Source organism: Pinus tabuliformis, chromosome 3_2, assembly GCF_031772625.1.
Source record: "Pinus tabuliformis cultivar Carrire ecotype Pingquan chromosome 3_2, CPIR1, whole genome shotgun sequence".
Lineage (NCBI taxonomy): Eukaryota > Viridiplantae > Streptophyta > Pinopsida > Pinales > Pinaceae > Pinus > Pinus tabuliformis.
In genome coordinates this window covers 207,594,352-207,608,146 of record NC_142302.1, presented here as the reverse complement: position 1 = coordinate 207,608,146, position 13,795 = coordinate 207,594,352, and the positions used below count along the sequence as shown (strand labels likewise).

At 37.2% G+C, this 13,795-nt stretch overlaps 1 protein-coding gene across 1 annotated transcript in view; it reads left to right on the top strand.

Annotated features, from left to right (window-relative positions):
* The window catches only part of LOC149180479 (MADS-box protein GGM13-like), a 110,774-nt gene extending 99,242 nt beyond the window's left edge, over positions 1-11,532 (top strand). Inside the window, exons 2-7 of the mRNA XM_089418179.1 lie at positions 10,166-10,232; positions 10,336-10,397; positions 10,510-10,609; positions 10,711-10,752; positions 10,842-10,883; positions 11,041-11,532. Of these exons, the coding sequence (XP_089274305.1) occupies positions 10,166-10,232; positions 10,336-10,397; positions 10,510-10,609; positions 10,711-10,752; positions 10,842-10,883; positions 11,041-11,271 (544 nt within the window). The 3' untranslated portion in view covers positions 11,272-11,532. The remainder of the gene's footprint in view (positions 1-10,165; positions 10,233-10,335; positions 10,398-10,509; positions 10,610-10,710; positions 10,753-10,841; positions 10,884-11,040) is intronic.
* The last annotated feature ends 2,263 nt before the right edge of the window (positions 11,533-13,795 follow it).

The window sequence follows — 13,795 nt, the reverse complement described above, 5'->3', positions numbered from 1 at the left end:
ATCCCCTTGTCTGAGACCTTTGGAGGGTGTGAAGAGTCTTGAATGAGCGCCATTAAGCAAGATGGAAAAATTGGTCATGGTAACTAGTGCCATAACCCATCTTATCCAGTTTTGGTCGAAGCCATAGGCTCTTAGAACTGCCCTTATATAAGACCAACTTAGCTTGTCGTAAGCTTTCGCTAGGTCCAGCTAAATGATCATACCAGCTTGTTTGTTTCTTTTGAGAGAGTGTACCACCTCATGAGCTTGGATGATGTTATTGAGGATTTGTCTTCCTTCCACATAGCCCGTTTTCTCCTCTGAGATGAGAGCTGGTAAAAGGGGCTTGAGTCTATTGGTGATCACCTTGGAAATAATTTTATACACCACATTGCATAAAGCTATGGGTCTGAAACCATCCAGAGTCATGGCTTTTTCTTGTTTTGGGATCAAAGCTATGAAGGAAGCATTAAAAGCCTTCAGAACCTTTTTGGATCTTCTTGAGTCTTCCACCACCTCAAGGATATCTTGTTTGACTGTTTTCTAGCAGGCTTTGAAGAAGTCTACATTGAACCCATTCGGGCCTGGAGCTTTTCCATTTTGCATTTAATTGATCACTTCACTGACCTCCTCTTCTGACAATGACCTGTTAATATTGTGGTTGTCCTCTGTGGTAACCAGTTGAGGGATATACTGAGTGAAATGGTTGATGAACCTGGATCTATCCTCCAGAGGCTCCTCTACTATGCTGAGGAAATGTTGTACAAGGATAGATTCCATGTCTTTGTGAGAGACGAGTTCTCTCCCTTGAGAATATTTGAGCTTTGTGATTCTGTTGTGTGCCCTGTGATCCATGGTGGATTTATGAAAGAACTTTGTGTTTCTTTCTCCCTCTCTAATCCATTGTATCCTTGATTTATGTCTCCAGAAAATCTCCTCTTACAAGCACCTATCTTCCCATTCTTCCTACAAAGAATTAGCTATCTTTTTTTTCTCCTCGGTAAAGCCCTATGTGATGCTGATTTGATTGATCTCTTGGAGTTTCTGATCATCTTCTCTTTTGGCTTTGAAGATATTTCCAAATTCCTTTTTGTTCCAATCTTTAAGCCTGGATTTGATATGTTTAAGTTTCTATTGGAGCAGGAACATTCTAGTGCCTTGAATGTTCAGATCCTCTCTCCACCATTTGTCAATATTACTGGTGAATTCAGGGTGAGAGAGCCAGGCATTTTCAAACCTGAAAGGTTTGTTTCTTGGTGTACCCATAAAAGTGGCTTCCAGCTGTACAAGCCAATGGTCCGAACCTCCAAAGGGAAGAATAGAAGCTGTCATGGCAGGGCTTGAGAGAAAGAGGTCCTCTGAAATAATAAATCTATCTAGTTTAGAGGCGACTTGTGAAGCCCCTATCCTCTTGTTGTTCCAGGTGAAGGTCCCATTTATTGTTTCAGTGGTCACTAACCGCATGTTCATTATGAAGTTTTGGAAGGCCATGGATTCTCTGTGTAGCTGTCTGATACCTCCTTTTTTCTCTGTAAGAGATCTTATCATATTGAAGTCTCCTGCAACGATCCAGGGCATATTAGGGTGTCTTGCTCTTAGTTCCTCAAGGGAGGTGAGAAGCTTGAGTTTGTCTTCTTTCTTTTGAGGTCCATATACATTTGTGATCATGTATATCTCCTTATCACCTAAAGGTTTACATACCAAAGAAAGATAGTTCCTAGATGCCTCAACATCGAGGATTCAAAATTTCTGGGGATCCCATAGCGTGAGAATCCCCCCTCACTGAGTTTTTTGCTTTAACCTCTAGATACTCATACTTGATTAGCCATTTATTATGAATTTCTAAAATCTTATCCATTGAACATTTTTCCTCCTGAATAAAAACCATATCTGGTTTTTCTTCTTTTATTCTATTACTGAGATTTCTTTGTTTCCTTCTATTTCCTATGCCTCTAATATTCCAGGTTGTGAGCTTCATTAAGAAAGGTTTGTAAAGGAATAACTGGTGAGATCTTTCATCTTACCTAAGTTAATCAATAGTTTTCCACATTCGTTCAACAACTCATTATGTCTTTTTCTTCCTCTTTTCTTGCCTGGGTTCTTTGGAGATTATGCCTGTGTCTCCTCCATCATCTTGACCCATCTATGCTCCTGGCTTTCATGATTTCTTTTGACTCCAGATCCCTTCGATTGTGATATCCATAGGAAGAGTTGTTGAACCCTATCATATTCCTCTTTTGGCAGGGATTCCACTCCTTTGGTTGTCCCTTGTTCCAAAAATTTCTCTAGATCTAGATTTTCCCTATCTAGAATCTCCCGCAGTTCATGGTCCTCCATTCTCACCTGATTTGGAGTCATCTCATGGTCCCTATTTATCTCCATACTACTCGGCAAATCCTCCTTTTGCTAGCTGTTATCTGTGATATCTTCCATGTTGTCATCCCTTTCCTTCTCAATGATAATGTTCTCCATTTCCTGGTTTGTTTCTTTGTTTCCTTCTTCTTCTTCTAGGATCTTAAAGCTATTGTGGCTCGGTTGTCTTTCCTCATTGGTCTTCTTTTGTGGCCGCTTTCCGCCTTTTCCTTTGCCCCCAACCTTGGTAAAACCCTCGGAATTTTTATCCACAGTGGTTTTCACTTTTCTCTCCATGTTGTTTATTGGGCAGTCTTTATATAGATTCCCATGCTCATGGAATTTGCAGCACCTAAATGGGATGTGCTCATAGTCCACTACTTGTACCCATTCTTTATCATATACTTCTAAAATTATCACATCCGGAAGTGCTCGAGATAAGTCCATTTCCACACATATGGGCGAAGGAGGTATATTTTCATTTCAGAGTTGCATCTAAGATCATTAGAAAATTCCCCAGTTTGTTTCCTATTGTTTTCAGAGATTCCGGTAGCCAATAATCTAGAGGAAGGGATTATAGTCTAATCCATACCGGTACCGATGTGAATGTTTCACGTTCCGAGACAAAGTTCATCATCCATAGTCGCATGTAGAGGCCTGTCGTAGCATAGAAATATGGTTCTCCTTCAAACACTATGTCTTTGTCCTCTACGCTTGTGAATACTACTGTGAAGAAGCCCTTAGATCCCACATGAAGGTGTATTTCCCCCTTTGGCTTCTAGTGGCTCTTTTTCCATATGTGCAACACCCTCTCCGTCAGCCATATCCCCATGAATTTGCATATGACTGCATATTCCATCATATGATCCCTATGTGCTTATAGCGTTGGGTTGCTTAAGATGACCCAAGGAATGATGTTCGACTTGGGTTTACAGAGCCCATTTGTCCTTGGAAGTAGGTTTTTGACTGCTACCCCCTTTTTCCTTCTGCTTACTAGCTTCTTGCTGCTCCCCTTCCTGTTCATGAGGTTTGTTTCTTCCGAATATTTCCATGTTTCTTTCCTTTGTAGCCTTCTCCACAGGTTTCTTGAAACGTGGCTTTCCCACGTCCTTGCTTCTATCCGTAACTACTTGACTGTAGGAGGGAGCAACACTCCCCCTGCATGTCCCTCCATGGTGCCCAATGCCAAAACCCTAACGCCAACCCTAGATCAAGTTGTAGAGCTCGATCTCTAGGTTCCTCTTGTCAAGAAACTCCATTAATCTCAATTCCACGTTCGAGAACGAATTGTGGTGGTTTGGCATGGACAAAATGTACTCAAAGAGAAGATTCAGGAGCTAGAAACTTGGCTTGCTCACTTTGAGCAGCATGTCCACCGTGTCTATACCGCCCACCTCCTCCTCTAAGAAAGGGTCCAGACAATCCTGCTTCTATCACTTCTTATGGTAACCGGTGTCTTGTTCTTTTTGTTTTCTGGTGTGTAAGGCCTAGAAGGTTGTAGACCTCTGAGTTAGGTATTTTGTTTTTTTTGTGTAACATGGTAATAGTATTGGTTAACAAACTTGGGAGTTAGGTATTTGGTTTTTTGTCTGTAACATGGTAATAGTATTGGTTAACAAACTTGGTCGAGTGAGGCCACATGCATTTTGACATCTCTATACATACCTTTTGAGTAATAAAAAACTTCGACTTAAAAAAAAATAATATATCTGATTTTAGGTTCACCTCCTACTCTAAAGAATTGATATTTTTATTTATTTATATTTAATTAGTATGTAATTAAATAAAATTAAAATTGATTGATCTAGTGGATGATGCTCATTTTATTGGGTTATTTCATTGTATGCTATTCATTTTATTGGGTTATTTAGTTAGAGATGAGCTTTACTTTATATTGGTTTTAGACTTTTGTTTATGTGATTGCTGTTGTTTTGTGTTTTTTTTTATTATTATTACTTATATCATAGAAGTATGATTGCAATTTTTTTTTTTTTTTTTTTTTAACTCTTTTGGGAGAATGGTCATATTATTTTTTGAATGGTCGCTTTTGAAATAGATGTGAAACAAAGAAATAATAAACAATCTTAGATTGATTTTAAATTTAATTTGGAAGTCTTCCATTTGAAGATAGGTTAAACGCTCATTAAAGTTAATTTTGACTTCCAACGTTTTTAACCATTCTATTGTCCATGCTCAGAGTATCCATATACCAATTATTTAGCATCCATCTACCATATTATTTATTAAGCCAATAACAAGGAAACGAAGTTTTTCCGAATCATATTAAAATATTGCTACACTCATTCTACAATTCCGAAATAAACAATGATATATAATTGTTTCTGTTTTAAAAAAATTGTTTAATTTGACTAAATTTCAATGCAACTGAAAATGGTAAAGATTAAACAGATGCTGAAATATAGCCTCCAGTCGCAATTCAATCAAATGTGAGGTGTAAATTGTTTTATAAAACTTTTAAAAAAGGTTTAATGCTTACTGTAGTTGCAATTAAACTCTGCCCAAGCTCATGTTGTTGGAAATTTCAGGTGATTTCAAACTCAAAAGACCAGAGAACAACGCTCTGATACCATGTTGGAAATTTCTGCTGATTTCAAACAAAATTTAACAGAGCAGAACAATGCTCTGATACCACTGTTGGGGATTTTTCTGGTAAAATCCCAAAAACAAACAAACAAACTGCACACAGAGTTAGTGCTTTGTTTTTCTGCCACACGATCTTTTGCACAGGGAAGCTAACTTGTTTTCTGAGAACAGAAATTTTTCACACCCCAAAAGAACTTTGCATTCATCAATATGACTACCTGTTACAAAAAAAAGGTCTTCCTCTTAACAGAGGGATTACAAAACTGCTGTTACACAAAGGTCTTCCTCACATAGAGGGATTCACCAACACTGCTTCAGATGCAGTTCCACAAACAACAAAAGAGTCTTCCTCACACAGAGGGATTCACCAGAGATTATGCTGAAAAGCATCTTCCTCTTGACAGAGGGATTCACCACACTGTGCTGAAGAGCACCTTCCTCTTGACAGAGGGATTCACCAAGACACTGTGTTGAAGAGCACCTTCCTCTTGACAGAGGGGTTCACCAAGACACTGTGCTGAAGAGCACCTTCCTCTTGACAGAGGGATTCACCAAGACATTGTGCTGAAGAGCACCTTCCTCTTTAACAGAGGGATTCACCAAGAATACATTTCAACCAACAAAAATTTACTCTGTCTCCTTCTGAGATTTTACACTGCTGTGTGTAAAAATCTCATTTACATTTACTGCTGTAAAAACAGAGTTTTACATATACTGCTGTAATAAAAAAAACATTTACTTACATTTACTGCTGTAAATGTAATTCCTTACATTTCATTAAAAAAAATCTCCTTTACTGTCGCGCTGCTGTCTCTTGCTAAACACATTTTTTTCATTCTCACTTCTCTGGAAAAATTAACCTTAGCTCTGGTTTCATTTTCTTCACACTGCTGTGCTCCCCCTCACTCATTTCATTGCTCTGTTCTGGTTTTCTTTTATCCGCACTTGCTGTGCGTTTCATTGCCCATACATATGCAATAAACAACGCCCTCAACTCCTTATGCACTGCTGTGCATCTCCTCTCGTTTTTCTGCTGCCGCACATTGTCTCATTCATCCCATGTGCAAATAAACATAAAACAAAACATTACAACACGAGCCCTTTTTCGTTTCACTCGTTATATGAATGAACCCCAAAACAAAATTATATATGATATTTTTTTTTAATATTTTGAGCCATGCTCCCGTGACCAAATACAAAACATCAAAATTAAAACTTCACCAACCATTTACGAATGCCATTTAATTCTCAGCATGGTGGTCAATTAATTTAGTCGGCCTTGCTGACAGAACCGACAGTCAAACTGAAACTTCACGCAATGTCCATTTTTGTGCAGACCTGTACGCAATCGTTGATTTCATCGGACGATTATCAAACCATATCGCACGGCTGTTGCCATAACCATTGAATTATGCGATTTGTTTGACAGAAGGTGCGATCTACGATGGCTCAGGTCGCATCGCATCGCGAAGAGCTTAACACACAGAGGTTTGAATTTGCGATCTGCGATCTGCGATCGCATCGCATCGTCATCGTCGCAGCGTAGGGGACAAGGAGCGGAGGGGGGTAGCGATCTGCGATCTGTGCGATCTGCGATGGATCGCATCGCAAGTGGAAAACTGATTGCGTTGGGTGAGAGTGTACGGAAACCACCTGCAGACCAAAGGCGGTCCGATAACTCACGGCGGTTTTGCTGAGCTGTTTTTCTTGCTGCGTGCTGGCTGAGTCGGCAACTGACTGTGCCGTCGCTGTCCACGTCCGCGTCCGCAAACACTGCCTGCAGTTGGAATTAATATTCCAACACTCCCCTTTAATTTTAACTGTTGGGTTATCAGTCCTACCCAGACACTTCATCAAAAATTCGAAACTTTTCTGATCCAATGGTTTGGTCAGAATATCTGCTACCTGCTCCTTCTCTGCTCTCATGGGAGTTTTAATTTCATATCTCTCCTTTATAGAAAGATCCATATGATAGAGTTCTACGAGAGTCTTCATCCAATATTCAATCTCTTCCTCTGTCATATTGACAAGGGTGTTGGCAGTGAAGCCCATCTCAGACATCTTGGAAAGAGTTACATATCGAACTCTATATTCTTTAAACAGATCTTCAAGGAACTTTAATTCCTTTCTCCCACTCATGGGTTTTGTCGATTTCTTATCTTTAACTCCATCTTCTAAATAAACAGGGTCATCAACATGACTGGATAAAGCAAACAAAGAATTCATACCTTCATTTGTTGCCTCTTGTTCATTTCTCCTCAAGGGTGTCTCTTGCTGCCCTTGTGTTGGCACTGCTGTTTGGGAATGTACTTCAGCCATCTCCTCATCACCTTCATCATGAGACAAATAGTTTTTAACATTTACTGTTTTCTCTAAGCTTTCATCACAAGCTTTCTCCTTAATGAACTGAGGTTTTACTGTCTTTACTTTCCCCATGCCTTGATAGGCTGTCTTGAGAGTTTCCCATGCTTCTCTGGATGTCTTAGCTGCTGCTATCCTTAGAAACACACTCTCATCCACTGCTCGATACTAGAAGTAGAGGGTCTTAGCATCCTCCTTCTTATAGTTCTTCAACAGCTCTTTTTCTACCCGAGTTAAGCTATTAAACTCATCATCGTTTTCTGGTTTTTCAAACCCATCTTCAACTAGTTCCCATAAATCTTGGGAAGCGAACAAGGCTTTCATTGTTATTGCCCAATAGTCGTAATTTTTACCATCAAATAATGAGAGTTGCATACCCATGCTATTGCTGGTGCTGGTGCCAGCCATTCTTGCACTACTTGACTATGCTTCAAATACCTCACTGTGTATTTAAAATAACAGACTGTCTTCAACAACAACACAAAAAAACTTGAGAAATACCTTGGATTCTTTTGCCTGAGACTTCACTCTGCTGGAGAAGGTTTACTGCTGCAACAAAAGGAACCTTCCTTCAACTTCTTTGACACCTTCAAAGAGCTTGGACTAGCTCTGATACCAGTTGTTGGAAATTTCAGGTGATTTCAAACTCAAAAGACCAGAGAACAACACTCTGATACCATGTTGGAAATTTCTGCTGATTTCAAACAAAATTTAATAGAGAAGAACAATGCTCTGATACCACTGTTGGGGATTTTTCTGGTAAAATCCCAAAAACAAACAAACAAACTGCACACAGAGTCAGTGCTTTGTTTTTCTGCCATAGGATCTTTTGCACAAGGAAGCTAACTTATTTTCTGAGAACAGAATTTTTTCACGCCCAAAAAAAACTTTGCATTCATTAATATGACTACTTGTACAAAAAAAGGTCTTCCTCTTAACAGAGGGATTACAAAACTGCTGTTACACAAAGGTCTTCCTCACATAGAGGGATTCACCAACACTGCTTCAGATGCAGTTCCACAAATAACAAAAGAGTCTTCCTCACACAGAGGGATTCACCAGAGATTATGCTGAAAAACATCTTCCTCTTGACAGAGGGATTCACCACACTATGCTGAAAAGCACCTTCTTCTTGACAGAGGGATTCACCATGACACTGTGCTGAAAAGCACCTTCCTCTTGACAGAGGGATTCACCATGACACTGTGCTGAAAAGCACCTTCCTCTTGACAGAGGGATTCACCAAGACACTGTGCTGAAAAGCACCTTCCTTTTGAGAGAGGGATTCACCAAGACATTGTGCTGAAGAGCACCTTCCTCTTTAACATAGGGATTCACCAAGAATACATTTCAACTAACAAAAATTTACTCTGTCTCCTTCTGAGATTTTACACTACTGTGTGTAAAAATCTCATTTACATTTACTGCTGTAAAAACAGAGTTTTACATATACTGCTGTAATAAAAAAAACATTTACTTACATTTACTGCTGTAAATGTAATTCCTTACATTTCATTAAAAAAATTCTCCTTTACTGTTGCTATGCTGTCTCTTGCTCTGCATGATTGCTCTTTTCAATGTTGTGTAAAAACACATTTTTTTCATTCTCACTTCTCTTGAAAAATTAACCTTAGCTTTGGTTTCATTTTCTTCACACTGCTTTGCTCCTCCTCACTCATTTCATTGCTCTGTTCTGGTTTTCTTTTATCCGCACTTGCTGTGCGTTTCATTGCCCATACATATGCAATAAACAACGCCCTCAACTCCTTCCTCTCATTTTTCTGCTGCCGCACATTGTCTCATTCATCCCATGTGCAAATAAACATCAAACAAAAAATTACAACACAAGCCCTTTTTCGTTTCATTCGTTATATGAATGGACCCCAAAACAAAATTATATATGATATTTTTTTTTAATATTTTGAGCCATGCTCCCGTGACCAAATACAAAACATCAAAATTAAAACTTCACCCACCATTTACGAATGCCATTTAATTCTCAGCATGGAGATCAATTAATTTAGTCGGCCTTGCTGACAGAACCGGCGGTCAAACTGAAACTTCACGCAATGTCCATACTGTGCAGACCTGTACTCTTTCATCGGACGGTTGTCAAACCATATCGCCCGGCTGCTGCCATAACCATTGAATTATGCGATTTGTTTGACAGAAGGTGCGATCTGCGATGACTCAGGTCGCATTGCATGGCGAAGAGGTTAACACACAGAGGTTTGAATTTGCGATCTGCTATCGCATCGCATCGTCATCGTCGCAGCGCAGGGGACAAGGAGCGGAGGGGGGCAGTGATCTGCAATGGATCGCATAGCAATTGGAAAACTGTGTGTTGGGTGAGAGTGTACGGAAACCACCTGCAGACCAAAGGCGGTCCCATAACTCACTGCGGTTTTGCTGAGCTGTTTTTCCTGCTGCGTGCTGGCTGAGTCGGCAACTGACTGTTCCATTGCTGTCCACTTCCACTGCCTGCAGTTGGAATTAATATTCCAACAATGTATACAAGCATCGATGGATAATTAAAAAAAATTAGTTGAATAGCAGACTTTTTCGTTAAAAAAATTATAATAATATTAAAATTTATAATTTATATGTATTAACTCTCATTTTTAATGATTGATGATTAATTTAATATTAATGGCCGAAGAACACATGGTTTAGCTTCCTGTTCGTGAAATCATAGCGTGAGTTCTCTACATTACTGATATATGCTACTGTCATATTATCCCTCATTATTTTCATTCTGAGAAAAAAAGAAATTGTTATGAAGTAGAGTAACATGTTTTTGCAGCTTCTTCTTGATTTTTCCATTTTGTTTCGACTAATTAGTTCGTTCTGCAATGTGGTTACTTTGCAGCATGAGGAGGATTATAGAGAGGTACCAAAAAGCTTCTGGTGCCCGACTGTTCGAGTTTGACAACCAGGTTTGTTTTGCTTTCATGGTCAGGCTCCATCAAATAAAATAATCTTTTGTAACTATTATTTTTCAATTAAATTATACTGATTTTTATCCCATATGTATCACAGCATTTATACTCGGAGATGACAAGAATGAAGAATGAAAATGAAAAGCTGCAAACAAACCTGAGGTAAATAAATAAATAAACCTTTCAAAAATGATACAGAACATTGATTAAGCTTTCTCTATGTCTGTCAAAATCTAGCATAGCATATGGTAAAATATGGAAAAAATTGTTTCAGGCATATGATGGGTGAGGATCTGACTTCCTTAACTCTGAGTGAGTTACATCACTTGGAACAACAACTGGACGTTGGCGCCAATCGTGTGAGAAGCAGAAAGGTGAATATGAAACACCCCTGGATTCATCAATAATTTATTCACTTGCTTTCATCATTAATTTAACGTTCTAAACCATTTATATTTCTTTCTGTTATACACAGAATCAACTTATGCTGCAACAATTAGATAACCTGCGCAGAAAGGTAATAACATACCCATCTTATAAAATAGTTAAAACTTATTATATATTATTTCTATATATAGATCAATTACTGCTTGTTTTGTTTGACAGGAGCGCCTTTTGGAGGAGCAAAACAATCATCTATGCAGGCTGGTAAGCCTCAAGTGATGATTATTTTGTCACTGGGGCCATGCTATTTCATTTGCATTTGCATTTGAATATTCTATTCTTTTCTATATGTCATAAATGCTGATCTACTAATTAATAAATTATATTAATATTAATATTAATACCATGGTGAATGGTGCAGCTAGCCGAACATCAAGCTGCAGCGGAGGGGGTGACAGAGCCAATGGTCGACTTCGGAGTATTATTTCCAGCAGCAGCAGAAACACGCGAAAATCCTCTCCATTTGACGTTGTCGCAGCTGCAAGCATATCGTCTACAGCCAACTCAACCTAATTTGCAAGAGACTGGAATGCAGCGACCAGCTCTACAACTTGGGTACATACATGAACAAGTTTCACACACCCTCCTATAATTCTCTTCTCACCTCATCTCCGACCCATAAGTTTCAGCGATGCAGAAAAGCCCGAATAACATTGCTAGCCCCCATGAATAGTCATAATCAACATTTCCTATTAATCCTGCCATCTCCGTTATATGCACAGATACTTATCATATGAGAACTAGCCCGCCCAGTAACTTTAATATTTTTGTGGAATGATAATTGTCTTAATGTTCGCTTAGACCTCAAAAATGATAATTTCAATGCAATATTTTTTTTCACTTTGCCCTTAGTCTTGTAAAGATAAAATGAAACCGGATCGATTAATTGAATTTAAAATAATATCGATGAATTAGGCGTAGTTTTATAATAATAGTAATGATATAATAATAATGTTTTTAGTATGATTAAGTGCTTTTGTCAAAGGGTAACACTATGACATTCATTCCAACTACCATTATCTTCCATATGATAATTCCACATATCAAATCCTTGCTTACCCTTCAAGTAAATATAACATATGTTTTTTTGGAAAGTTGAACAAAACTTATAAAGATCCAATTATGTGATATAGCTTCCTCTTCTTATTCCATGTTAATAATGACTGTTTAAGATTCATAATGTTATTCATTATCATATATATTTTTATGTGATATAAATCTTCCTATTCATATTTCAATTTCATTTTATAGTCGTTAATGTTCGAAATCATATATATGGGTTAAATATTTTATATAATTCCATTTTAAGTTATTTTGTTTAATTTTTTTATTTATTAATTTAACTTTAAGTTATATTTAAAAAATAAAATTGGTAAATTAACTATTAAATTTTATGTTTATCAATTAATGAATTAAATATTTATTAATAATTAAGTTCTTAAGATTAAATAAATCTTGTAGTAAATTTAAAATTCAAAATTGGAGGTAGACACTTATTGTGAGTCTTGTTTTATGACTAAGTCTTACAGAGATTGTTGAAGTGTTGTAGCTTTGTTGATTGTTTTCTTCATATGTGTACATAATAGGTTGAGAAGAAGTACCCATGATACTTGAGAAGATAAGCACCATATTGTTTTATGTGTCATGTGAAGCTTAAGTTCTCCTACTTCTCTAACAAGTTTCATGGGTGAGAGTGTTCATTACATCTTTGATTTTTTCCACTATTTATATCTATTGAGGATAGAATTTGATTTCCATTGTATTGAATTTTTCAAACAAATCTCCCAATTGGGTACTCTATCTTGTCATCCAATCTTCATGGCTTTACAAATCATAAATTTTGTTTCAAAACTGAAATTAGTCAATATTTTTATGCTCATTCAATCCTACTAGGTGCCCTATCCTCACTGTAAAGAGGGGTCCCAAAATCATGATCTGTCTTGCTCCAACCAAAAATCTCTTAGAATGCAAATTACCAATGGCTGAGAATTTGCCTGCATGTTGTCAACTCTCAAGGATTGGAGCAAGGAGGTTGTGCCATCCAACTCAACTAGTTGTTGCAGAAATGTCATCCATTAGGGGCTTGAAAATAGCAACTAACACCTTTGGAGAGATGTGATGGGGGCATGATCATGCAAGCAAGAGGTCTTGCCTGTAGGGAGAGTCAATAAACCCCCACTTGAGATAAAGAAACCATGATACTTAGATTACAATTGATATAGGGTCTTTGAAGAAGAAAAGGATTCACAAATATATAGAGTAAGCTCAAATCAGTATGAGCATGAAGATTGTGTAGACCAACCTAAGGAGAATGCTTGTTGCCTTTCAAATTTTTTTAGCCATATGTTTTATCCAAACTTTGTCTTGTCAACCTAAGATGGAGAAATCATAAGAAAGGGTGGCTAGGATTGTGACCACATGAGGATGAGAGAGGGATCTTATATACAAACTAACATTTGGGTCATAATTAATGTCTACTCATTGTTCCATGTGTTTACTTGTATTGATGTGATGTGTTGGTTTCATGGGGGATTATGGGGGTTGAGCATAATCCCTAAGTTTTATTAATAAATCTCCCATTTTATTTTCTCTTGCATAATTAGTGAGACCATTAGCCTCTTAACCATCAACTTCTTGTCTAATTCACTCCAAAACTCTAGAATGGAGTCCAACTGATAATCATGTAATGCTAGTTTGAGGAGCACAAATCTAATAATTAAATTCAAGCCTCCAATCATAATCAACTTGGAGATATTAATATCTCTTAGCAGTTTTAATCCTTATAATATAGTGTATTCTTTTGCCACACCTGTGGTAGTTATTCTAAGATTACAGAACTAATATTAACTTTTGTCCACTAAAGTTATAGATAACAACTTTACACCTACCATCCCCAATTATAGATTCTCTCATGACATGCTACATCTTTTTATTTTTTTTAATGTTATAAAAATTAAATACATTCAATAATTTTAGTTTTATTTTAATTTAATTTAATTAATTAAAACAATATAATTAGTTAGGATATAAATTTTGATTTATTTTTTAAATTAATTGCCATTTAAATCAATTATCAAAATTTTTAATTTTTAAATTTTATTCATTATTTCTAAAAA